Source organism: Mustelus asterias, unplaced genomic scaffold (genome assembly GCF_964213995.1).
Source record: "Mustelus asterias unplaced genomic scaffold, sMusAst1.hap1.1 HAP1_SCAFFOLD_1071, whole genome shotgun sequence".
In the NCBI taxonomy this organism is placed as follows: Eukaryota; Metazoa; Chordata; class Chondrichthyes; order Carcharhiniformes; family Triakidae; genus Mustelus; species Mustelus asterias.
This window is the reverse complement of record NW_027591016.1, coordinates 1-25,970: the sequence shown is the minus strand read 5'-3', so window position 1 is coordinate 25,970 and position 25,970 is coordinate 1. Positions and strand designations below refer to the sequence as shown.

The 25,970-nt window shown below is 52.3% G+C and overlaps 1 protein-coding gene across 1 annotated transcript in view; it reads left to right on the top strand.

The window, feature by feature from the left end:
• LOC144487832 (nuclear valosin-containing protein-like) overlaps nucleotides 1–25,908 on the top strand; it is a gene marked incomplete at its 3' end in the record, with an annotated part of 118,302 nt that extends 92,394 nt beyond the window's left edge. Inside the window, exons 10-12 of the mRNA XM_078205906.1 lie at nucleotides 5,053–5,172; nucleotides 23,164–23,263; nucleotides 25,802–25,908. Of these exons, the coding sequence (XP_078062032.1) occupies nucleotides 5,053–5,172; nucleotides 23,164–23,263; nucleotides 25,802–25,908 (327 nt within the window). The remainder of the gene's footprint in view (nucleotides 1–5,052; nucleotides 5,173–23,163; nucleotides 23,264–25,801) is intronic.
• Nucleotides 25,909–25,970: the final 62 nt, after the last annotated feature.

Sequence of the window (25,970 nt, the reverse complement as noted above, 5' to 3'; positions counted from 1 at the left end):
CTCCCTCAGTACTGACCGTCTGACAGTGCGGCACTCCCTCAGTACTGACCCTCTGACAGTGCGGCACTCCCTCAGTACTGACCCTCTGACTGTGCGGCACTCCCTCAGCACTGACCCTCTGACTGTGCGGCACTCCCTCAGTACTGACCCTCTGACAGTGCGGCACTCCCTCAGTACTGACCCTCTGACAGTGCGGCACTCCCTCAATACTGACCCTCTGACAGTGCGGCACTCCCTCTGTACTGACCCTCTGACAGTGCAGCACTCCCTCAGTACTGACCCTCTGACAGTGCGGCACTCCCTGAGTACTGACCCTCTGACAGTGCAGCACTCCCTCAGTACTGACCCTCTGACAGTGCAGCACTCCCTCAGTACTGACCCTCTGACAGTGCGGCACTCCCTGGGAACTGACCCTCTGACAGTGCAGCGCTCCCTCAGTACTGACCCTCTGACAGTGCAGTACTCCCTCAGCACTGACCCTCTGACAGTGCGACACTCCCTCAGCACTGACCCTCTGACAGTGCGACACTCCCTCAGTACTGACCCTCTGACAGTGCAGCGCTCCCTCAGTACTGACCCTCTGACAGTGCGGCACTCCCTCAGTACTGACCCTCTGACAGTGCGGCACTCCCTCAGTACTGACCCTCTGACAGTGCGGCACTCCCTCAGTACTGACCCTCTGACAGTGCGGCACTCCCTCAGTACTGACCCTCTGACAATGCGGCACTCCCTCAGTACTGACCCTCTGACAGTGCAGCACTCCCTCAGTACTGACCCTCTGACAGTGCGGCACTCCCTCAGTACTGACCCTCTGACAGTGCGGCACTCCCTCAGTACTGACTCTCTGACAGTGCAGCACTCCCTCAGTACTGACCCTCTGACAATGCGGCACTCCCTCAGTACTGACCCTCTGACAGTGCGGCACTCCCTCAGCACTGACCCTCTGACAGTGCGGCACTCCCTCAGTACTGACCCTGTGACAGTGCGGCACTCCCTCAGCACTGACCCTCTGACAGTGCAGCACTCCCTGGGAACTGACCCTCTGACAGTGCGACACTCCCTCAGTACTGACCCTCTGACAATGCGGCACTCCCTCAGTACTGACCCTCTGACAGTGCGGCACTCCCTCAGTACTGACCCTCTGACAGTGCAGCCCTCCCTCAGTACTGACCCTCTGACAATGCGGCACTCCCTCAGTACTGACCCTCTGACAGTGCGGCACTCCCTCAGTACTGACCCTCTGACAGTGCGGCACTCCCTCAGTACTGACCTTCTGACAGTGTGGCACTCCCTCAGTACTGACCCTCTGACAGTGCGGCACTCCCTCAGTACTGACCTTCTGACAGTGCGACACTCCCTCAGTACTGACCCTCTGACAGTGTGGCAGCACTCCCTCAGCACTGACCCTCTGACAGTGCGGCACTCCCTCAGTACTGACCCTCTGACAGTGCGACACTCCCTCAGTACTGACCTTCTGACAGTGCGACACTCCCTCAGTACTGACCTTCTGACAGTGCGACACTCCCTCAGTACTGACCCTCTGACAGTGCAGCACTCCCTCAGTACTGACCTTCTGACAGTGCGACACTCCCTCAGTACTGACCCTCTGACAGTGCAGCACTCCCTCAGTACTGACCCTCTGACAGTGCAGCACTCCCTCAGTACTGACCCTCTGACAGTGCAGCACTCCCTCAGTACTGACCCTCTGATAGTGCGGCACTCCCTCAGTACTGACCTTCTGACAGTGCGACACTCCCTCAGTACTGACCCTCTGATAGTGCGGCACTCCCTCAGTACTGACCCTCTGACAGTGCAGCACTCCCTCAGTCCTGACCCTCTGACAGTGCGACACTCCCTCAGTACTGACCCTCTGACAGTGCAGCACTCCCTCAGTACTGACCCTCTGATAGTGCGGCACTCCCTCAGTACTGACCCTCTGACAGTGCAGCACTCCCTCAGTACTGACCCTCTGACAGTGCGGCACTCCCTGAGTACTGACCCTCTGACAGTGCAGCACTCCCTCAGTACTGACCCACTGACAGTGCGGCACTCCCTCAGTACTGACCCTCTGACAGTGCAGCACTCCCTCAGTACTGACCCTCTGACAGTGCAGCACTCCCTCAGTACTGACCTTCTGACAGTGCGGCACTCCCTCAGTACTGACCCTCTGATAGTGCGGCACTCCCTCAGTACTGACTCTCTGACAGTGCGGCACTCCCTCAGTACTGACCTTCTGACAGTGCGACACTCCCTCAGTACTGACCCTCTGACAGTGCGGCACTCCCTCAGTACTGACCCTCTGACAGTGCAGCACTCCCTCAGTACTGACCCTCTGACAGTGCAACACTCCCTCAGTACTGACCCTCTGACAGTGCAGCACTCCCTCAGTCCTGACCCTCTGACAGTGCGACACTCCCTCAGTACTGACCCTCTGACAGTGCAGCACTCCCTCAGTACTGACCCTCTGATAGTGCGGCACTCCCTCAGTACTGACCCTCTGACAGTGCAGCACTCCCTCAGTACTGACCCTCTGACAGTGCGGCACTCCCTGAGTACTGACCCTCTGACAGTGCAGCACTCCCTCAGTACTGACCCTCTGACAGTGCAGCACTCCCTCAGTACTGACCCTCTGACAGTGCGGCACTCCCTGGGAACTGACCCTCTGACAGTGCAGCGCTCCCTCAGTACTGACCCTCTGACAGTGCAGTACTCCCTCAGCACTGACCCTCTGACAGTGCGACACTCCCTCAGCACTGACCCTCTGACAGTGCGACACTCCCTCAGTACTGACCCTCTGACAGTGCAGCGCTCCCTCAGTACTGACCCTCTGACAGTGCGGCACTCCCTCAGTACTGACCCTCTGACAGTGCGGCACTCCCTCAGTACTGACCCTCTGACAGTGCGGCACTCCCTCAGTACTGACCCTCTGACAGTGCGGCACTCCCTCAGTACTGACCCTCTGACAATGCGGCACTCCCTCAGTACTGACCCTCTGACAGTGCAGCACTCCCTCAGTACTGACCCTCTGACAGTGCGGCACTCCCTCAGTACTGACCCTCTGACAGTGCGGCACTCCCTCAGTACTGACTCTCTGACAGTGCAGCACTCCCTCAGTACTGACCCTCTGACAATGCGGCACTCCCTCAGTACTGACCCTCTGACAGTGCGGCACTCCCTCAGCACTGACCCTCTGACAGTGCGGCACTCCCTCAGTACTGACCCTGTGACAGTGCGGCACTCCCTCAGCACTGACCCTCTGACAGTGCAGCACTCCCTGGGAACTGACCCTCTGACAGTGCGACACTCCCTCAGTACTGACCCTCTGACAATGCGGCACTCCCTCAGTACTGACCCTCTGACAGTGCGGCACTCCCTCAGTACTGACCCTCTGACAGTGCAGCCCTCCCTCAGTACTGACCCTCTGACAATGCGGCACTCCCTCAGTACTGACCCTCTGACAGTGCGGCACTCCCTCAGTACTGACCCTCTGACAGTGCGGCACTCCCTCAGTACTGACCTTCTGACAGTGCAGCACTCCCTCAGCACTGACCCTCTGACAGTGCGGCACTCCCTCAGTACTGACCCTCTGACAGTGCGACACTCCCTCAGTACTGACCTTCTGACAGTGCGACACTCCCTCAGTACTGACCCTCTGACAGTGCGGCACTCCCTCAGTACTGACCTTCTGACAGTGCGACACTCCCTCAGTACTGACCCTCTGACAGTGCAGCACTCCCTCAGTACTGACCTTCTGACAGTGCGACACTCCCTCAGTACTGACCCTCTGACAGTGCGGCACTCCCTCAGTACTGACCCTCTGACAGTGCAGCACTCCCTCAGTACTGACCCTCTGACAGTGCAGCACTCCCTCAGTACTGACCCTCTGATAGTGCGGCACTCCCTCAGTACTGACCCTCTGACAGTGCAGCACTCCCTCAGTACTGACCTTCTGACAGTGCGACACTCCCTCAGTACTGACCCTCTGATAGTGCGGCACTCCCTCAGTACTGACCCTCTGACAGTGCAGCACTCCCTCAGTCCTGACCCTCTGACAGTGCGACACTCCCTCAGTACTGACCCTCTGACAGTGCAGCACTCCCTCAGTACTGACCCTCTGATAGTGCGGCACTCCCTCAGTACTGACCCTCTGACAGTGCAGCACTCCCTCAGTCCTGACCCTCTGACAGTGCGACACTCCCTCAGTACTGACCCTCTGACAGTGCAGCACTCCCTCAGTACTGAGCCTCTGACAGTGCAGCACTCCCTCAGTACTGACCCTCTGATAGTGCAGCACTCCCTCAGTACTGACCCTCTGACAGTGCGGCACTCCCTCAGTACTGACCCTCTGACAGTGCGGCACTCCCTCAGTACTGACCCTCTGACAGTGCGGCACTCCCTCAGTACTGACCCTCTGACAGTGCGGCACTCCCTCAGTACTGGCCCTCTGACAGTGCGGCACTCCCTGAGTACTGACCCTCTGACAGTGCGGCACTCCCTCAGTACTGACCCTCTGACAGTGCGGCACTCCCTGAGTACTGACCCTCTGACAGTGCGGCACTCCCTCAGTACTGACCCTCTGACAGTGCGGCACTCCCTCAGTACTGACCCTCTGACAGTGCGGCACTCCCTCAGTACTGGCCCTCTGACAGTGCGGCACTCCCTGAGTACTGACCCTCTGACAGTGCGGCACTCCCTCAGTACTGACCCTCTTACAGTGCGGCACTCCCTCAGTACTGACCCTCTGACAGTGCAGCACTCCCTCAGTACTGACCCTCTGACAGTGCGGCACTCCCTGAGTGCTGACAGTGCAGCGTCAGATGGGAATTTGAGCCATTATTTTTGGGTGGATTTGACGTGAGATGTCAGACTGAAGTGAGTTTTGGTTTGAGAAGGATTCCTCACTGTGGGAGAAGCTGGAGATGCTCCAGCCCAGAGAATGTGTTATCCAAATCCTAGTCTCAGTGTTTACAGGCGAGAGATGTTCCTGTAACCCAGCATTTTGTAATGATTCTGTGGTCCTCTTGTTGACTGATGTTTCTGTTGTAACTGCAGTATGTGGGTGAGAGCGAGCGAGCAGTGCGACAGGTCTTCCAGCGAGCACGCAACTCCGCACCTTGTGTCATCTTTTTCGATGAGCTGGATTCACTTTGTCCTCGGAGATCAGAGCACGAGGTGAGTGTTAACTCCATCGTTAGACTCTATCCTCGGAGATCAGAGCACGAGGTGAGTGTTAACTCCATCGTTAGACTCTATCCTTGGGAATGAGAGCACGAGGTGAGTATTAACTCCATCGTTAGACTCTGTCCTAGGGAATGAGAGCACGGAGTGAGTATTAACTCCATCGTTAGACTCTATCCTCGGGAATGAGAGCACGGAGTGAGTATTAACTCCATCGTTAGACTCTATCCTCGGGAATGAGAGCACGGAGTGAGTATTAACTCCATCGTTAGACTCTATCCTCGGAGATCTGAGCACGAGGTGAGTGTTAACTCCATCGTTAGACTCTATCCTTGGGAATGAGAGCACGAGGTGAGTATTAACTCCATCGTTAGACTCTCCTAGGGAATGAGAGCACGGAGTGAGTATTAACTCCATCGTTAGACTCTATCCTCGGGGATCGGAGCACGGAGTGAGTATTAACTCCATCGTTAGACTCTATCCTCGGGAATGAGAGCACGGAGTGAGTATTAACTCCATCGTTAGACTCTATCCTCGGGGATCGGAGCACGGAGTGAGTATTAACTCCATCGTTAGACTCTATCCTCGGGAATGAGAGCACGGAGTGAGTATTAACTCCATCGTTAGACTCTATCCTCGGGGATCGGAGCACGAGGTGAGTATTAACTCCATCGTTAGACTCTATCCTCGGGAATGAGAGCACGGAGTGAGTATTAACTCCATCGTTAGACTCTATCCTCGGGAATGAGAGCACGGAGTGAGTATTAACTCCATCGTTAGACTCTATCCTCGGGGATCGGAGCACGGAGTGAGTATTAACTCCATCGTTAGACTCTACCCTCGGGGATCGGAGCACGGAGTGAGTATTAACTCCATCGTTAGACTCTATCCTCGGGGATCAGAGCACGGAGTGAGTATTAACTCCATCGTTAGACTCTATCCTCGGGAATGAGAGCACGGAGTGAGTATTAACTCCATCGTTAGACTCTATCCTCGGGGATCAGAGCACGGAGTGAGTATTAACTCCATCGTTACACTCTATCCTCGGGAATGAGAGCACGGAGTGAGTATTAACTCCATCGTTAGACTCTATCCTCGGGGATCGGAGCACGGAGTGAGTATTAACTCCATCGTTAGACTCTATCCTCGGGGATCGGAGCACGGAGTGAGTATTAACTCCATCGTTAGACTCTATCCTCGGGAATGAGAGCACGGAGTGAGTATTACCTCCATCGTTAGACTCTATCCTCGGGAATGAGAGCACGGAGTGAGTATTAACTCCATCGTTAGACTCTATCCTCGGGAATGAGAGCACGGAGTGAGTATTAACTCCATCGTTAGACTCTATCCTCGGGAATGAGAGCACGGAGTGAGTATTAACTCCATCGTTAGACTCTATCCTCGGGAATGAGAGCACGGAGTGAGTATTAACTCCATCGTTAGACTCTATCCTCGGGAATGAGAGCACGGAGTGAGTATTAACTCCATCGTTAGACTCTATCCTCGGGGATCAGAGCACGGAGTGAGTATTAACTCCATCGTTAGACTCTATCCTCGGGAATGAGAGCACGGAGTGAGTATTAACTCCATCGTTAGACTCTATCCTCGGGAATGAGAGCACGGAGTGAGTATTAACTCCATCGTTAGACTCTATCCTCGGGAATGAGAGCACGGAGTGAGTATTAACTCCATCGTTAGACTCTATCCTCGGGAATGAGAGCACGGAGTGAGTATTAACTCCATCGTTAGACTCTATCCTCGGGGATCAGAGCACGGAGTGAGTATTAACTCCATCGTTAGACTCTATCCTCGGGGATCGGAGCACGGAGTGAGTATTAACTCCATCGTTAGACTCTATCCTCGGGGATCAGAGCACGGAGTGAGTGTTAACTCCATCGTTAGACTCTATCCTCGGGAATGAGAGCACGGAGTGAGTATTAACTCCATCGTTAGACTCTATCCTCGGGGATCGGAGCACGGAGTGAGTATTAACTCCATCGTTAGACTCTATCCTCGGGGATCGGAGCACGGAGTGAGTATTAACTCCATCGTTAGACTCTATCCTCGGGGATGAGTGCACGGAGTGAGTATTAACTCCATCGTTAGACTCTATCCTCGGGAATGAGAGCACGGAGTGAGTATTAACTCCATCGTTAGACTCTATCCTCGGGGATCAGAGCACGGAGTGAGTATTAACTCCATCGTTAGACTCTATCCTCGGGGATCGGAGCACGGAGTGAGTATTAACTCCATCGTTAGACTCTATCCTCGGGGATCGGAGCACGGAGTGAGTATTAACTCCATCGTTAGACTCTATCCTCGGGGATCAGAGCACGGAGTGAGTATTAACTCCATCGTTAGACTCTATCCTCAGGAATGAGAGCACGGAGTGAGTATTAACTCCATCGTTAGACTCTATCCTCGGGGATCGGAGCACGGAGTGAGTATTAACTCCATCGTTAGACTCTATCCTCGGGAATGAGAGCACGGAGTGAGTATTAACTCTATCGTTAGACTCTATCCTCGGGGATCGGAGCACGGAGTGAGTATTAACTCCATCGTTAGACTCTATCCTCGGGAATCGGAGCACGGAGTGAGTATTAACTCCATCGTTAGACGCTATCCTCGGGGATCAGAGCACGGAGTGAGTATTAACTCCATCGTTAGACTCTATCCTCGGGAATGAGAGCACGGAGTGAGTATTAACTCCATCGTTAGACTCTATCCTCGGGGATCGGAGCACGGAGTGAGTATTAACTCCATCGTTAGACTCTATCCTCGGGAATGAGAGCACGGAGTGAGTATTAACTCCGTCGTTAGACTCTATCCTCGGGAATGAGAGCACGGAGTGTGTATTAACTCCATCGTTAGACTCTATCCTCGGGGATCGGAGCACGGAGTGAGTGTTAACTCCATCGTTAGACTCTATCCTCGGGGATCAGAGCACGGAGTGAGTATTAACTCCATCGTTAGACTCTATCCTCGGGAATCAGAGCACGGAGTGAGTATTAACTCCATCGTTAGACTCTATCCTCGGGAATGAGAGCACGGAGTGAGTATTAACTCCATCGTTAGACTCTATCCTCGGGAATGAGAGCACGAGGTGAGTATTAACTCCATCGTTAGACTCTATCCTCGGGAATGAGAGCACGGAGTGAGTATTAACTCCATCGTTAGACTCTATCCTCGGGAATGAGAGCACGGAGTGAGTATTAACTCCATCGTTAGACTCTATCCTCGGGAATGAGAGCACGGAGTGAGTATTAACTCCATCGTTAGACTCTATCCTCGGGGATCGGAGCACGGAGTGAGTATTAACTCCATCGTTACACTCTATCCTCGGGAATGAGAGCACGGAGTGAGTATTAACTCCATCGTTAGACTCTATCCTCGGGGATCGGAGCACGGAGTGAGTATTAACTCCATCGTTAGACTCTATCCTCGGGGATCGGAGCACGGAGTGAGTATTAACTCCATCGTTAGACTCTATCCTCGGGAATGAGAGCACGGAGTGAGTATTAACTCCATCGTTAGACTCTATCCTCGGGAATGAGAGCACGGAGTGAGTATTAACTCCATCGTTAGACTCTATCCTCGGGGATCGGAGCACGGAGTGAGTATTAACTCCATCGTTAGACTCTATCCTCGGTAATGAGAGCACGGAGTGAGTATTAACTCCATCGTTAGACTCTATCCTCGGGGATCAGAGCACGGAGTGAGTATTAACTCCATCGTTAGACTCTATCCTCGGGGATCAGAGCACGGAGTGAGTATTAACTCCATCGTTAGACTCTATCCTCGGGGATCGGAGCACGGAGTGAGTATTAACTCCATCGTTAGACTCTATCGTCGGGAATGAGAGCACGGAGTGAGTGTTAACTCCATCGTTAGACTCTATCCTCGGGGATCAGAGCACGGAGTGAGTATTAACTCCATCGTTAGACTCTATCCTCGGGAATGAGAGCACGGAGTGAGTATTAACTCCATGGTTAGACTCTATCCTCGGGGATCGGAGCACGGAGTGAGTATTAACTCCATCGTTAGACTCTACCCTCGGGGATCAGAGCACGGAGTGAGTATTAACTCCATCGTTAGACTCTATCCTCGGGAATGAGAGCACGGAGTGAGTATTAACTCCATCGTTAGACTCTATCCTCGGGGATCGGAGCACGGAGTGAGTATTAACTCCATCGTTAGACTCTATCCTCGGGAATGAGAGCACGGAGTGAGTATTAACTCCATCGTTAGACTCTATCCTCGGGGATCAGAACACGGAGTGAGTATTAACTCCATCGTTAGACTCTATCCTCGGGGATCAGAGCACGGAGTGAGTATTAACTCCATCGTTAGACTCTATCCTCGGGGATCGGAGCACGGAGTGAGTATTAACTCCATCGTTAGACTCTATCCTCGGGAATGAGAGCACGGAGTGAGTATTAACTCCATCGTTAGACTCTATACTCGGGGATCGGAGCACGGAGTGAGTATTAACTCCATCGTTAGACTCTATCCTCGGGAATGAGAGCACGGAGTGAGTATTAACTCCATCGTTAGACTCTACCCTCGGGGATCGGAGCACGGAGTGAGTATTAACTCCATCGTTAGACTCTACCCTCGGGGATCGGAGCACGGAGTGAGTATTAACTCCATCGTTAGACTCTATCCTCGGGAATGAGAGCACGGAGTGAGTATTAACTCCATCGTTAGACTCTATCCTCGGGGATCGGAGCACGGAGTGAGTATTAACTCCATCGTTAGACTCTATCCTCGGGGATCGGAGCACGGAGTGTGTATTAACTCCATCGTTAGACTCTATCCTCGGGGATCAGAGCACGGAGTGAGTATTAACTCCATCGTTAGACTCTATCCTCGGGAATGCGAGCACGGAGTGAGTGTTAACTCCATCGTTAGACTCTATCCTCGGGGATCAGAGCACGGAGTGAGTATTAACTCCATCGTTAGACTCTATCCTCGGGAATGAGAGCAGGGAGTGAGTGTTAACTCCATCGTTAGACTCTATCCTCGGGGATCAGAGCACGGAGTGAGTATTAACTCCATCGTTAGACTCTATCCTCGGGAATGAGAGCACGGAGTGAGTGTTAACTCCATCGTTAGACTCTATCCTCGGGGATCAGAGCACGGAGTGAGTATTAACTCCATCGTTAGACTCTATCCTCGGGAATGAGAGCACGGAGTGAGTATTAACTCCATCGTTAGACTCTATCCTCGGGAATGAGAGCACGGAGTGAGTATTAACTGCATCGTTAGACTCTACCCTCGGGGATCGGAGCACGGAGTGAGTATTAACTCCATCGTTAGACTCTATCCTCGGGGATCGGAGCACGGAGTGAGTATTAACTCCATCGTTAGACTCTATCCTCGGGGATCGGAGCACGGAGTGAGTATTAACTCCATCGTTAGACTCTATCCTCGGGGATTGGAGCACGGAGTGAGTATTAACTCCATCGTTAGACTCTATCCTCGGGGATCGGAGCACGGAGTGAGTATTAACTCCATCGTTAGACTCTACCCTCGGGGATCGGAGCACGGAGTGAGTATTAACTCCATCGTTAGACTCTATCCTCGGGGATCGGAGCACGGAGTGAGTATTAACTCCATCGTTAGACTCTATCCTCGGGGATCGGAGCACGGAGTGAGTATTAACTCCATCGTTAGACTCTATCCTCGGGGATCGGAGCACGGAGTGAGTATTAACTCCATCGTTAGACTCTATCCTCGGGAATGAGAGCAGGGAGTGAGTGTTAACTCCATCGTTAGACTCTATCCTCGGGGATCAGAGCACGGAGTGAGTATTAACTCCATCGTTAGACTCTATCCTCGGGAATGAGAGCACGGAGTGAGTGTTAACTCCATCGTTAGACTCTATCCTCGGGGATCAGAGCACGGAGTGAGTATTAACTCCATCGTTAGACTCTATCCTCGGGAATGAGAGCACGGAGTGAGTATTAACTCCATCGTTAGACTCTATCCTCGGGAATGAGAGCACGGAGTGAGTATTAACTGCATCGTTAGACTCTACCCTCGGGGATCGGAGCACGGAGTGAGTATTAACTCCATCGTTAGACTCTATCCTCGGGGATCGGAGCACGGAGTGAGTATTAACTCCATCGTTAGACTCTATCCTCGGGGATCGGAGCACGGAGTGAGTATTAACTCCATCGTTAGACTCTATCCTCGGGGATTGGAGCACGGAGTGAGTATTAACTCCATCGTTAGACTCTATCCTCGGGGATCGGAGCACGGAGTGAGTATTAACTCCATCGTTAGACTCTACCCTCGGGGATCGGAGCACGGAGTGAGTATTAACTCCATCGTTAGACTCTATCCTCGGGGATCGGAGCACGGAGTGAGTATTAACTCCATCGTTAGACTCTATCCTCGGGGATCGGAGCACGGAGTGAGTATTAACTCCATCGTTAGACTCTATCCTCGGGGATCGGAGCACGGAGTGAGTATTAACTCCATCGTTAGACTCTATCCTCGGGAATGAGAGCACGGAGTGAGTATTAACTCCATCGTTAGACTCTATCCTCGGGGATCGGAGCACGGAGTGAGTATTAACTCCATCGTTAGACTCTATCCTCGGGGATCGGAGCACGGAGTGAGTATTAACTCCATCGTTAGACTCTATCCTCGGGGATCAGAGCACGGAGTGAGTATTAACTCCATCGTTAGACTCTATCCTCGGGGATCGGAGCACGGAGTGAGTATTAACTCCATCGTTAGACTCTATCCTCGGGGATCGGAGCACGGAGTGAGTATTAACTCCAAAGTTAGACTCTATCCTCGGGAATGAGAGCACGGAGTGAGTATTAACTCCATCGTTAGACTCTATCCTCGGGGATCAGAGCACGGAGTGAGTATTAACTCCATCGTTAGACTCTATCCTCGGGAATGAGAGCACGGAGTGAGTATTAACTCCATCGTTAGACTCTATCCTCGGGGATCAGAGCACGGAGTGAGTATTAACTGCATCGTTAGACTCTATCCTCGGGGATCGGAGCACGGAGTGAGTATTAACTCCATTGTTAGACTCTATCCTCGGGAATGAGAGCACGGAGTGAGTACTAACTCCATCGTTCGACTCTATCCTCGGGGATCAGAGCACGGAGTGAGTATTAACTCCATCGTTAGACACAATCCTCGGGGATCAGAGCACGGAGTGAGTACTAACTCCATCGTTAGACTCTATCCTCGGGGATCAGAGCACGGAGTGAGTATTAACTCCATCGTTAGACTCTATCCTCGGGGATCAGAGCACGGAGTGAGTGTTAACTCCATCGTTAGACTCTATCCTTGGGAATGAGAGCACGGAGTGAGTATTAACTCCATCGTTAGACTCTATCCTCGGGAATGAGAGCACGGAGTGAGTATTAACTCCATCGTTAGACTCTATCCTCGGGGATCAGAGCACGGAGTGAGTGTTAACTCCATCGTTAGACTCTATCCTCGGGGATCGGAGCACGGAGTGAGTATTAACTCCATCGTTAGACTCTATCCTCGGGAATGAGAGCACGGAGTGAGTATTAACTCCATCGTTAGACTCTATCCTCGGGGATCGGAGCACGGAGTGAGTATTAACTCCATCGTTAGACTCTATCCTCGGGAATGAGTGCACAGAGTGAGTATTAACTCCATCATTAGACTCTATCCTCGGGAATGAGAGCACGGAGTGAGTATTAACTCCATCGTTAGACTCTATCCTCCGGGATCGGAGCACGGAGTGAGTATTAACTCCATCGTTAGACTCTATCCTCGGGAATGAGAGCACGGAGTGAGTATTAACTCCATCGTTAGACTCTATCCTCGGGATGAGAGCACGGAGTGAGTATTAACTCCATCGTTAGACTCTATCCTCGGGGATCGGAGCACGGAGTGAGTATTAACTCCATCGTTAGACTCTATCCTCGGGAATGAGAGCACGGAGTGAGTATTAACTCCATCGTTAGACTCTATCCTCGGGGATCAGAGCACGGAGTGAGTATTAACTCCATCGTTAGACTCTATCCTCGGGGATCGGAGCACGGAGTGAGTATTAACTCCATCGTTAGACTCTATCCTCGGGAATGAGAGCACGGAGTGAGTATTAACTCCATCGTTAGACTCTATCCTCGGGGATCGGAGCACGGAGTGAGTATTGACTCCATCGTTAGACTCTATCCTCGGGGATCGGAGCAGGGAGTGAGTATTAACTCCATCGTTAGACTCTATCCTCGGGGATCAGAGCACGGAGTGAGTATTAACTCCATCGTTAGACTCTATCCTCGGGGATCAGAGCACGGAGTGAGTATTAACTCCATCGTTAGACTCTATCCTCGGGAATGAGAGCACGGAGTGAGTATTAACTCCATCGTTAGACTCTATCCTCGGGGATCAGAGCACGGAGTGAGTATTAACTCCATCGTTAGACTCTATCCTCGGGGATCGGAGCACGGAGTGAGTATTAACTCCATCGTTAGACTCTATCCTCGGGAATGAGAGCACGGAGTGAGTATTAACTCCATCGTTAGACTCTATCCTCGGGGATCGGAGCACGGAGTGAGTATTGACTCCATCGTTAGACTCTATCCTCGGGGATCGGAGCAGGGAGTGAGTATTAACTCCATCGTTAGACTCTATCCTCGGGGATCAGAGCACGGAGTGAGTATTAACTCCATCGTTAGACTCTATCCTCGGGAATGAGAGCACGGAGTGAGTATTAACTCCATCGTTAGACTCTATCCTCGGGAATGAGAGCACGGAGTGAGTATTAACTCCATCGTTAGACTCTATCCTCGGGGATCAGAGCACGGAGTGAGTATTAACTCCATCGTTAGACTCTATCCTCGGGGATCGGAGCACGGAGTGAGTATTAACTCCATCGTTAGACTCTATCCTCGTGAATGAGAGCACGGAGTGAGTATTAACTCCATCGTTAGACTCTATCCTCGGGGATCGGAGCACGGAGTGAGTATTAACTCCATCGTTAGACTCTATCCTCGGGAATGAGAGCACGGAGTGAGTATTAACTCCATCGTTAGACTCTATCCTCGGGGATCAGAGCACGGAGTGAGTATTAACTCCATCGTTAGACTCTATCCTCGGGACTGAGAGCACGGAGTGAGTATTAACTCCATCGTTAGACTCTATCCTCGGGGATCAGAGCACGGAGTGAGTATTAACTCCATCCTTAGACTCTATCCTCGGGGATCAGAGCACGGAGTGAGTATTAACTCCATCGTTAGACTCTATCCTCGGGGATCAGAGCACGGAGTGAGTGTTAACTCCATCGTTAGACTCTATACTCGGGGATCGGAGCACGGAGTGAGTATTAACTCCATCGTTAGACTCTATCCTCGGGAATGAGAGCACGGAGTGAGTATTAACTCCATCGTTAGACTCTATCCTCGGGGATCGGAGCACGGAGTGAGTATTAACTCCATCGTTAGACTCTATCCTCGGGGATGAGAGCACGGAGTGAGTATTAACTCCATCGTTAGACTCTATCCTCGGGAATGAGAGCACGGAGTGAGTATTAACTCCATCGTTAGACTCTATCCTCGGGAATCAGAGCACGGAGTGAGTATTAACTCCATCGTTAGACTCTATCCTCGGGATGAGAGCACGGAGTGAGTATTAACTCCATCGTTAGACTCTATCCTCGGGGATCGGAGCACGGAGTGAGTATTAACTCCATCGTTAGACTCTATCCTCGGGAATGAGAGCACGGAGTGAGTATTAACTCCATCGTTAGACTCTATCCTCGGGGATCAGAGCACGGAGTGAGTATTAACTCCATCGTTAGACTCTATCCTCGGGGATCGGAGCACGGAGTGAGTATTAACTCCATCGTTAGACTCTATCCTCGGGAATGAGAGCACGGAGTGAGTATTAACTCCATCGTTAGACTCTATCCTCGGGGATCGGAGCACGGAGTGAGTATTGACTCCATCGTTAGACTCTATCCTCGGGGATCGGAGCACGGAGTGAGTATTAACTCCATCGTTAGACTCTATCCTCGGGGATCAGAGCACGGAGTGAGTATTAACTCCATCGTTAGACTCTATCCTTGGGAATGAGAGCACGGAGTGAGTATTAACTCCATCGTTAGACTCTATCCTCGGGAATGAGAGCACGGAGTGAGTATTAACTCCATCGTTAGACTCTATCCTCGGGGATCAGAGCACGGAGTGAGTATTAACTCCATCGTTAGACTCTATCCTCGGGGATCGGAGCACGGAGTGAGTATTAACTCCATCGTTAGACTCTATCCTCGGGAATGAGAGCACGGAGTGAGTATTAACTCCATCGTTAGACTCTATCCTCGGGGATCGGAGCACGGAGTGAGTATTAACTCCATCGTTAGACTCTATCCTCGGGAATGAGAGCACGGAGTGAGTATTAACTCCATCGTTAGACTCTATCCTCGGGGATCAGAGCACGGAGTGAGTATTAACTCCATCGTTAGACTCTATCCTCGGGAATGAGAGCACGGAGTGAGTATTAACTCCATCGTTAGACTCTATCCTCGGGGATCAGAGCACGGAGTGAGTATTAACTCCATCCTTAGACTCTATCCTCGGGGATCAGAGCACGGAGTGAGTATTAACTCCATCGTTAGACTCTATCCTCGGGGATCAGAGCACGGAGTGAGTGTTAACTCCATCGTTAGACTCTATCCTCGGGGATCGGAGCACGGAGTGAGTATTAACTCCATCGTTAGACTCTATCCTCGGGGATCAGAGCACGGAGTGAGTATTAACTCCATCGTTAGACTCTATCCTCGGGGATCGGAGCACGGAGTGAGTATTAACTCCATCGTTAGACTCTATCCTCGGGAATGAGAGCACGGAGTGAGTATTAACTCCATCGTTAGACTCTATCCTCGGGGATCGGAGCACGGAGTGAGTATTAACTCCATCGTTAGACTCTATCCTCGGGGATCGGAGCACGGAGTGAGTATTAACTCCATCGTTAGACTCTATCCTCGGGGATCAGAGCACGGAGTGAGTATTAACTCCATCGTTAGACTCTATCCTCGGGGATCGGAGCACAGAGTGAGTATTAACTCCATCGTTAGACTCTATCCTCGGGGATCGGAGCACGGAGTGAGTATTAACTCCATCGTTAGACTCTATCCTCGGGAATGAGAGCACGGAGTGAGTATTAACTCCATCGTTAGACTCTATCCTCGGGGATCAGAGCACGGAGTGAGTATTAACTCCATCGTTAGACTCTATCCTCGGGAATGAGAGCACGGAGTGAGTATTAACTCCATCGTTAGACTCTATCCTCGGGGATCAGAGCACGGAGTGAGTATTAACTGCATCGTTAGACTCTATCCTCGGGGATCGGAGCACGGAGTGAGTATTAACTCCATTGTTAGACTCTATCCTCGGGAATGAGAGCACGGAGTGAGTACTAACTCCATCGTTCGACTCTATCCTCGGGGATCAGAGCACGGAGTGAGTATTAACTCCATCGTTAGACACAATCCTCGGGGATCAGAGCACGGAGTGAGTACTAACTCCATCGTTAGACTCTATCCTCGGGGATCAGAGCACGGAGTGAGTATTAACTCCATCGTTAGACTCTATCCTCGGGGATCAGAGCACGGAGTGAGTGTTAACTCCATCGTTAGACTCTATCCTTGGGAATGAGAGCACGGAGTGAGTATTAACTCCATCGTTAGACTCTATCCTCGGGAATGAGAGCACGGAGTGAGTATTAACTCCATCGTTAGACTCTATCCTCGGGGATCAGAGCACGGAGTGAGTGTTAACTCCATCGTTAGACTCTATCCTCGGGGATCGGAGCACGGAGTGAGTATTAACTCCATCGTTAGACTCTATCCTCGGGAATGAGAGCACGGAGTGAGTATTAACTCCATCGTTAGACTCTATCCTCGGGGATCGGAGCACGGAGTGAGTATTAACTCCATCGTTAGACTCTATCCTCGGGAATGAGAGCACAGAGTGAGTATTAACTCCATCATTAGACTCTATCCTCGGGAATGAGAGCACGGAGTGAGTATTAACTCCATCGTTAGACTCTATCCTCCGGGATCGGAGCACGGAGTGAGTATTAACTCCATCGTTAGACTCTATCCTCGGGAATGAGAGCACGGAGTGAGTATTAACTCCATCGTTAGACTCTATCCTCGGGAATCAGAGCACGGAGTGAGTATTAACTCCATCGTTAGACTCTATCCTCGGGATGAGAGCACGGAGTGAGTATTAACTCCATCGTTAGACTCTATCCTCGGGGATCGGAGCACGGAGTGAGTATTAACTCCATCGTTAGACTCTATCCTCGGGAATGAGAGCACGGAGTGAGTATTAACTCCATCGTTAGACTCTATCCTCGGGGATCAGAGCACGGAGTGAGTATTAACTCCATCGTTAGACTCTATCCTCGGGGATCGGAGCACGGAGTGAGTATTAACTCCATCGTTAGACTCTATCCTCGGGAATGAGAGCACGGAGTGAGTATTAACTCCATCGTTAGACTCTATCCTCGGGGATCGGAGCACGGAGTGAGTATTGACTCCATCGTTAGACTCTATCCTCGGGGATCGGAGCAGGGAGTGAGTATTAACTCCATCGTTAGACTCTATCCTCGGGGATCAGAGCACGGAGTGAGTATTAACTCCATCGTTAGACTCTATCCTCGGGAATGAGAGCACGGAGTGAGTATTAACTCCATCGTTAGACTCTATCCTCGGGAATGAGAGCACGGAGTGAGTATTAACTCCATCGTTAGACTCTATCCTCGGGGATCAGAGCACGGAGTGAGTATTAACTCCATCGTTAGACTCTATCCTCGGGGATCGGAGCACGGAGTGAGTATTAACTCCATCGTTAGACTCTATCCTCGTGAATGAGAGCACGGAGTGAGTATTAACTCCATCGTTAGACTCTATCCTCGGGGATCGGAGCACGGAGTGAGTATTAACTCCATCGTTAGACTCTATCCTCGGGAATGAGAGCACGGAGTGAGTATTAACTCCATCGTTAGACTCTATCCTCGGGGATCAGAGCACGGAGTGAGTATTAACTCCATCGTTAGACTCTATCCTCGGGAATGAGAGCACGGAGTGAGTATTAACTCCATCGTTAGACTCTATCCTCGGGGATCAGAGCACGGAGTGAGTATTAACTCCATCCTTAGACTCTATCCTCGGGGATCAGAGCACGGAGTGAGTATTAACTCCATCGTTAGACTCTATCCTCGGGGATCAGAGCACGGAGTGAGTGTTAACTCCATCGTTAGACTCTATACTCGGGGATCGGAGCACGGAGTGAGTATTAACTCCATCGTTAGACTCTATCCTCGGGAATGAGAGCACGGAGTGAGTATTAACTCCATCGTTAGACTCTATGCTCGGGAATGAGAGCACGGAGTGAGTATTAACTCCATCGTTAGACTCTATCCTCGGGAATGAGAGCACGGAGTGAGTATTAACTCCATCGTTAGACTCTATCCTCGGGAATGAGAGCACGGAGTGAGTATTAACTCCATCGTTAGACTCTATCCTCGGGGATGAGAGCACGGAGTGAGTATTAACTCCATCGTTAGACTCTATCCTCGGGGATCGGAGCACGGAGTGAGTATTAACTCCATCGTTAGACTCTATCCTCGGGGATGAGAGCACGGAGTGAGTATTAACTCCATCGTTAGACTCTATCCTCGGGAATGAGAGCACGGAGTGAGTATTAACTCCATCGTTAGACTCTATCCTCGGGGATCGGAGCACGGAGTGAGTATTAACTCCATCGTTAGACTCTATCCTCGGGGATGAGAGCACGGAGTGAGTATTAACTCCATCGTTAGACTCTATCCTCGGGAATGAGAGCACGGAGTGAGTATTAACTCCATCGTTAGACTCTATCCTCGGGAATCAGAGCACGGAGTGAGTATTAACTCCATCGTTAGACTCTATCCTCGGGATGAGAGCACGGAGTGAGTATTAACTCCATCGTTAGACTCTATCCTCGGGGATCGGAGCACGGAGTGAGTATTAACTCCATCGTTAGACTCTATCCTCGGGAATGAGAGCACGGAGTGAGTATTAACTCCATCGTTAGACTCTATCCTCGGGGATCAGAGCACGGAGTGAGTATTAACTCCATCGTTAGACTCTATCCTCGGGGATCGGAGCACGGAGTGAGTATTAACTCCATCGTTAGACTCTATCCTCGGGAATGAGAGCACGGAGTGAGTATTAACTCCATCGTTAGACTCTATCCTCGGGGATCGGAGCACGGAGTGAGTATTGACTCCATCGTTAGACTCTATCCTCGGGGATCGGAGCACGGAGTGAGTATTAACTCCATCGTTAGACTCTATCCTCGGGGATCAGAGCACGGAGTGAGTATTAACTCCATCGTTAGACTCTATCCTTGGGAATGAGAGCACGGAGTGAGTATTAACTCCATCGTTAGACTCTATCCTCGGGAATGAGAGCACGGAGTGAGTATTAACTCCATCGTTAGACTCTATCCTCGGGGATCAGAGCACGGAGTGAGTATTAACTCCATCGTTAGACTCTATCCTCGGGGATCGGAGCACGGAGTGAGTATTAACTCCATCGTTAGACTCTATCCTCGGGAATGAGAGCACGGAGTGAGTATTAACTCCATCGTTAGACTCTATCCTCGGGGATCAGAGCACGGAGTGAGTATTAACTCCATCGTTAGACTCTATCCTCGGGAATGAGAGCACGGAGTGAGTATTAACTCCATCGTTAGACTCTATCCTCGGGGATCAGAGCACGGAGTGAGTATTAACTCCATCCTTAGACTCTATCCTCGGGGATCAGAGCACGGAGTGAGTATTAACTCCATCGTTAGACTCTATCCTCGGGGATCAGAGCACGGAGTGAGTGTTAACTCCATCGTTAGACTCTATCCTCGGGGATCGGAGCACGGAGTGAGTATTAACTCCATCGTTAGACTCTATCCTCGGGGATCAGAGCACGGAGTGAGTATTAACTCCATCGTTAGACTCTATCCTCGGGGATCGGAGCACGGAGTGAGTATTAACTCCATCGTTAGACTCTATCCTCGGGAATGAGAGCACGGAGTGAGTATTAACTCCATCGTTAGACTCTATCCTCGGGGATCGGAGCACGGAGTGAGTATTAACTCCATCGTTAGACTCTATCCTCGGGAATGAGAGCACGGAGTGAGTATTAACTCCATCGTTAGACTCTATCCTCGGGAATGAGAGCACGGAGTGAGTATTAACTCCATCGTTAGACTCTATCCTCGGGGATCAGAGCACGGAGTGAGTATTAACTCCATCCTTAGACTCTATCCTCGGGGATCGGAGCACGGAGTGAGTATTAACTCCATCGTTAGACTCTATCCTCGGGAATGAGAGCACGGAGTGAGTGTTAACTCCATCGTTAGACTCTATCCTCGGGGATCGGAGCACGGAGTGAGTATTAACTCCATCGTTAGACTCTATCCTCGGGAATGAGAGCACGGAGTGAGTATTAACTCCATCGTTAGACTCTATCCTCGGGAATGAGAGCACGGAGTGAGTATTAACTCCATCGTTAGACTCTATCCTCGGGGATCAGAGCACGGAGTGAGTATTAACTCCATCCTTAGACTCTATCCTCGGGGATCAGAGCACGGAGTGAGTATTAACTCCATCGTTAGACTCTATCCTCGGGGATCAGAGCACGGAGTGAGTGTTAAATCCATCGTTAGACTCTATCCTCGGGGATCGGAGCACGGAGTGAGTATTAACTCCATCGTTAGACTCTATCCTCGGGAATGAGAGCACGGAGTGAGTATTAACTCCATCGTTAGACTCTATGCTCGGGAATGAGAGCACGGAGTGAGTATTAACTCCATCGTTAGACTCTATCCTCGGGAATGAGAGCACGGAGTGAGTATTAACTCCATCGTTAGACTCTATCCTCGGGAATGAGAGCACGGAGTGAGTATTAACTCCATCGTTAGACTCTATCCTCGGGGATGAGAGCACGGAGTGAGTATTAACTCCATCGTTAGACTCTATCCTCGGGGATCGGAGCACGGAGTGAGTATTAACTCCATCGTTAGACTCTATCCTCGAGGATGAGAGCACGGAGTGAGTATTAACTCCATCGTTAGACTCTATCCTCGGGAATGAGAGCACGGAGTGAGTATTAACTCCATCGTTAGACTCTATCCTCGGGGATCGGAGCACGGAGTGAGTATTGACTCCATCGTTAGACTCTATCCTCGGGGATCGGAGCACGGAGTGAGTATTAACTCCATCGTTAGACTCTATCCTCGGGGATGAGAGCACGGAGTGAGTATTAACTCCATCGTTAGACTCTATCCTCGGGAATGAGAGCACGGAGTGAGTATTAACTCCATCGTTAGACTCTATCCTCGGGGATCAGAGGTCGCTCTGGCTGAGGTTGTTGGTTTTTCGGGGATATCGGGCAGTGGGGGGGGGTGAGGTTGGTCTGGAACCGTGTGGACTGGGTGACTCGCATTGCTGGTTACTCATTTAGTTTTCTTCCTGTCTCTGGATGATTTGTATCTTGTTTATTTCTCATTCACCCGTCACCATGAACCTTTCCCTCCCTCTTTCCCCCCCACGTCCAATTCCCCTTCCCCCTTCACACCTTTGCTCCTCAATACTCTCACTCCATCTCTGCCATCTTACGCTGCTTCTCCGTCCACCTCCCCGCTCCCCTGCCCCTTCCCCCTTTTCCCTTTGCCTCCTTCACCCCCCCCCCGCCCGCCCTCTCTCTCTCCCCGCCCCCTCTCTCCCCGCCCCCTCTCTCCCCGTCCCCTCTCTCCCCGTCCCCTCTCTCCCCGCCCCCTCTCTCCCCGCCCCCTCTCTCCCCGCCCCCTCTCTCCCCGCCCCCTCTCTCCCCGCCCCCTCTCTCCCCGCCCCCTCTCTCCCCGCCCCCTCTCTCCCCGCCCCCTCTCTCCCCGCCCCTTCTCTCCCCGCCCCCTCTCTCCCCGCCCCCTCTCTCCCCGCCCTCTCTCTCTCCCCGCCCTCTCTCTCTCCCCGCCCTCTCTCTCTCCCCGCCCTCTCTCTCTCCCCGCCCCCTTCTCTCCCCGCCCCCTCTCTCCCCGCCCCCTCTCTCCCCGCCCCCTCTCTCCCCGCCCCCTCTCTCCCCGCCCCCTCTCTCCCCGCCCCCTCTCTCCCCGCCCCCTCTCTCCCCGCCCCCTCTCTCCCCGCCCCCTCTCTCCCCGCCCCCTCTCTCCCCGCCCCCTCTCTCCCCGCCCCCTCTCTCCCCGCCCCCTCTCTCCCCGCCCCCTCTCTCCCCGCCCCCTCTCTCCCCGCCCCCTCTCTCCCCGCCCCCTCTCTCCCCGCCCCCTCTCTCCCCGCCCCCTCTCTCCCCGCCCCCTCTCTCCCCGCCCCCTCTCTCCCCGCCCCCTCTCTCCCCGCCCCCTCTCTCCCCGCCCCCTCTCTCCCCGCCCCCTCTCTCCCCGCCCCCTCTCTCCCCGCCCCCTCTCTCCCCGCCCCCTCTCTCCCCGCCCCCTCTCTCCCCGCCCCCTCTCTCCCCGCCCCCTCTCTCCCCGCCCCCTCTCTCCCCGCCCCCTCTCTCCCCGCCCCCTCTCTCCCCGCCCCCTCTCTCCCCGCCCCCTCTCTCCCCGCCCCCTCTCTCCCCGCCCCCTCTCTCCCCGCCCCCTCTCTCCCCGCCCCCTCTCTCCCCGCCCCCTCTCTGCTCCCTCTCTCTCTCCCCGCCCCCTCTCTGCTCCCTCTCTCTCTCCCCCTCCTGCTCTCTGCCTCCTCTCTCTCTCTCCCTCCCCGCCTGTTCTCTGCCCCCTCTCTCCCTCCCCGCCTGTTCTCTGCCCCCTCTCTCCCTCCCCGCCTGTTCTCTGCCCCCTCTCTCCCTCCCCGCCTGTTCTCTGCCCCCTCTCTCCCTCCCCACCCCCTCTCTGCCCCCTCTCTCCCTCCCCACCCGCTCTCTGCCCCCTCTCTCCCTCCCCACCCGCTTTCTGCCCCCTCTCTCTCCCTCCTCAGTCTGGGGCCAGTGTCCGTGTGGTGAACCAGTTGCTGACGGAGATGGATGGTCTGCAGACTCGGAAACAGGTCTTCATCATGGCAGCGACTAACAGACCAGGTGAGGGGGAGGGAGTGCGCAGCGGGGGGGGGGGGTTTCGGTGGGAGGGCCTGGGGGAGGGGGATGGTGTGAGGGGGTGTGAAAGGGAGGGCGAGGGGGATGTGTTCCATTATAGCAGGGACACCCCGCTGCCATGTGTCTATCTGTACCCTTAACCCATGGTCCTTGTCTGTAATAATCCTGCATTAGCATATAAACCAATAGAAACTAGAAGCAGGTGAAGGCCATTCGGCCCTTTGAGCCTGTTCACCATTCATCTTGATCATGGCCTCAACGACATTCTGTGGCAGTGAATTCCACACATTCACCACCCTCTGGGTGAAGACATTTCTCACCTCAGTTCTAAAAGGTTTACCCCTTATCCTCAAACTCTGACCCCTAGTTCTGGACTCCCCCACCATTGGGAACATTCTTTCTGAATCTACCCTGTCTAACCCTGTTAGAATTTTATACGTTTCTATGAGATCCCCTCTCACACTTCTAAACTCCAGTGAATATAATCCGAACTGACACAATCCCTCCTCATTTGACAGACCTGCCATCCCAGTAAACCCTCGCTGCACTCCCTCTATAACAAGGACATCCTTCTCCAGATAAGGAGGCCAGAACGGCACACAATACTCCAACGCCCTATAGAATTGCAGCAAAACATCCCTATCCCTATACTCAAATCCTCTCGCTATGAAGGCCAACGTCCCATCTGTCTTCTCCACTGTTTGCTGTACCTGTGCACTTACTCTCAGTGACTGATGCACAAGGACACCGAGGTCTCGGTGAGTATCCGCCTCTCTCAATTTACACCCATTCAAATAATAGCCTGTCTTATTATTATTGCCACCAAATTCGATAACCTCACATTTATCCACATTATACTGCATCTGTCGTGCAGATACCCACACACTCAGCCTGTCCAAATCACGCTGAAGCTTCTCTGCATCCTCCTCACAGCTCACCCTCCATCCAACTTTGTGTCATCTGCAAATTTGGGGATAATACATTCAGTTCCCTCTTCCAAATCATTCATATATATTGTGAACAGGTGGGATCCGATTCCCTGCGGAACCGCACTAGTCACTGACTGCCAATCAGAAAAGGATCCATCTATGCCAACTCTTTGCTTCCTATCTGCTCACCAGCTTTCTATCCATCTCTGGACATTACCTGCAATCCCAAGTGCTTTAACTTTAGTTTACCTTGCGGACACTTTAACCCTTATTCCTTGTGTTGTTCCAAGTGTTGACCACGTTTCTCACTAATGTCCTTCCCATTTGATGATCCATTGAAGCTGACACTTTGGTTTCCTTCCCCCGCTGCCACGACTGGTTTAAAACCTTCCCGATGGGACTAGCGAGGATATTGGTCCCAGCCCTGCCTGGGTCTGTAATCCGGGTAATGCTGTGGGGACCAGGGTTCGAATCCTGCCTTGGGAGGTGGTGACTGACGAGCCACAGCAATGTCGTTGCCTTTTCACTGCCCTCGGAAATGGTCAGTTGTATCCAACCTAACGTGAATGAAACCGACAGGCCATTGAACAGCGACTGATGCAGCTATTATTAACCCTCACTGCACAGTGGTTCACACTGCTACCTCACATCGTCAGAGACCCAGCTTCGATTCTCAGCTTGAGTGACTGTCTGTGTGGAGTTTGCATGTTCTCCCCGTGTCTGTGTGGGTTTCCTCCGGGTGCTCCGGTTTCCTCCAAAGGGTTAGGTTGATTGGCCATACTAAATTCTCTCTCCTGAACAGGTGTCGGAGTGTGGCGACTAGGGGATTTTCACAGTAACTTCATTGCAGTGTGAATGTAAAGCCTACTTGTGACTAATAAATAAACTTTACTTTATCCTGTTGACCCTGCAAAGTCCTCCTTGCTAATATTTGGGGGCTTGAGACAGCTGCCTCCCAGTCCAGTAACAACCTGACACAGACACTCAACCATTACCATCAAGCCAGGAGATCAACCCTGGTTCAATAGAGAGTTCCGGAAAGGATGCCAGGAGCAGCACCAGGCACCGGGAAATGAGGTGTCAAGCTGGTGAAGCTACAAGACTGGACTGTTCGCACACCAAACGGTCCAATCAGCAAGTGACAGGGAAAACAATCCCACAACCAACGGATCAGACCCAAGCTCTGCAATCCTGCCACATCCAGGCGGGACTGGCGGTGGACAATTAAACACCTCACTGGGGGAGGAGGTTCCACAAATATCCCCATCCTCAGAGGTGGAGGAGCCCAGCGGATCAGTACAACAGATAAAGCTGAAGTATTCACAGCAAGAATAAACCACAGGGACCTGGCCTGGGTTAGGCTGGTAACGGGTGGTTATGAATCGGTCTTGGTGCCAAGGTGGAGGCGGGCACGCTGGCATCGTTTAAGACTTACCTGGAGAGTCACATGAGCAGCCTGGGAATGGAGGGATACAAACGATTGGTCTAGTTGGACCAAGGAGCGGCACAGGCTTGGAGGGCCGAAGGGCCTGTTTCCTGTGCTGTACTGTTCTTTGTTCTTTGGTGATGATGAGTATTTCTGGTTATTGATTAGATATTATTGATCCTGCCATACTGCGGCCCGGGCGTCTGGATAAGACCTTGTTTGTTGGATTACCAGCTGCTTCAGACAGAGTCGACATCCTCCAGACACTAACAAAGGTGAAATCTCACAACTCATAATCCTGTCTCACTTTACACTGCAGATTCTCCCGATCGCCTGA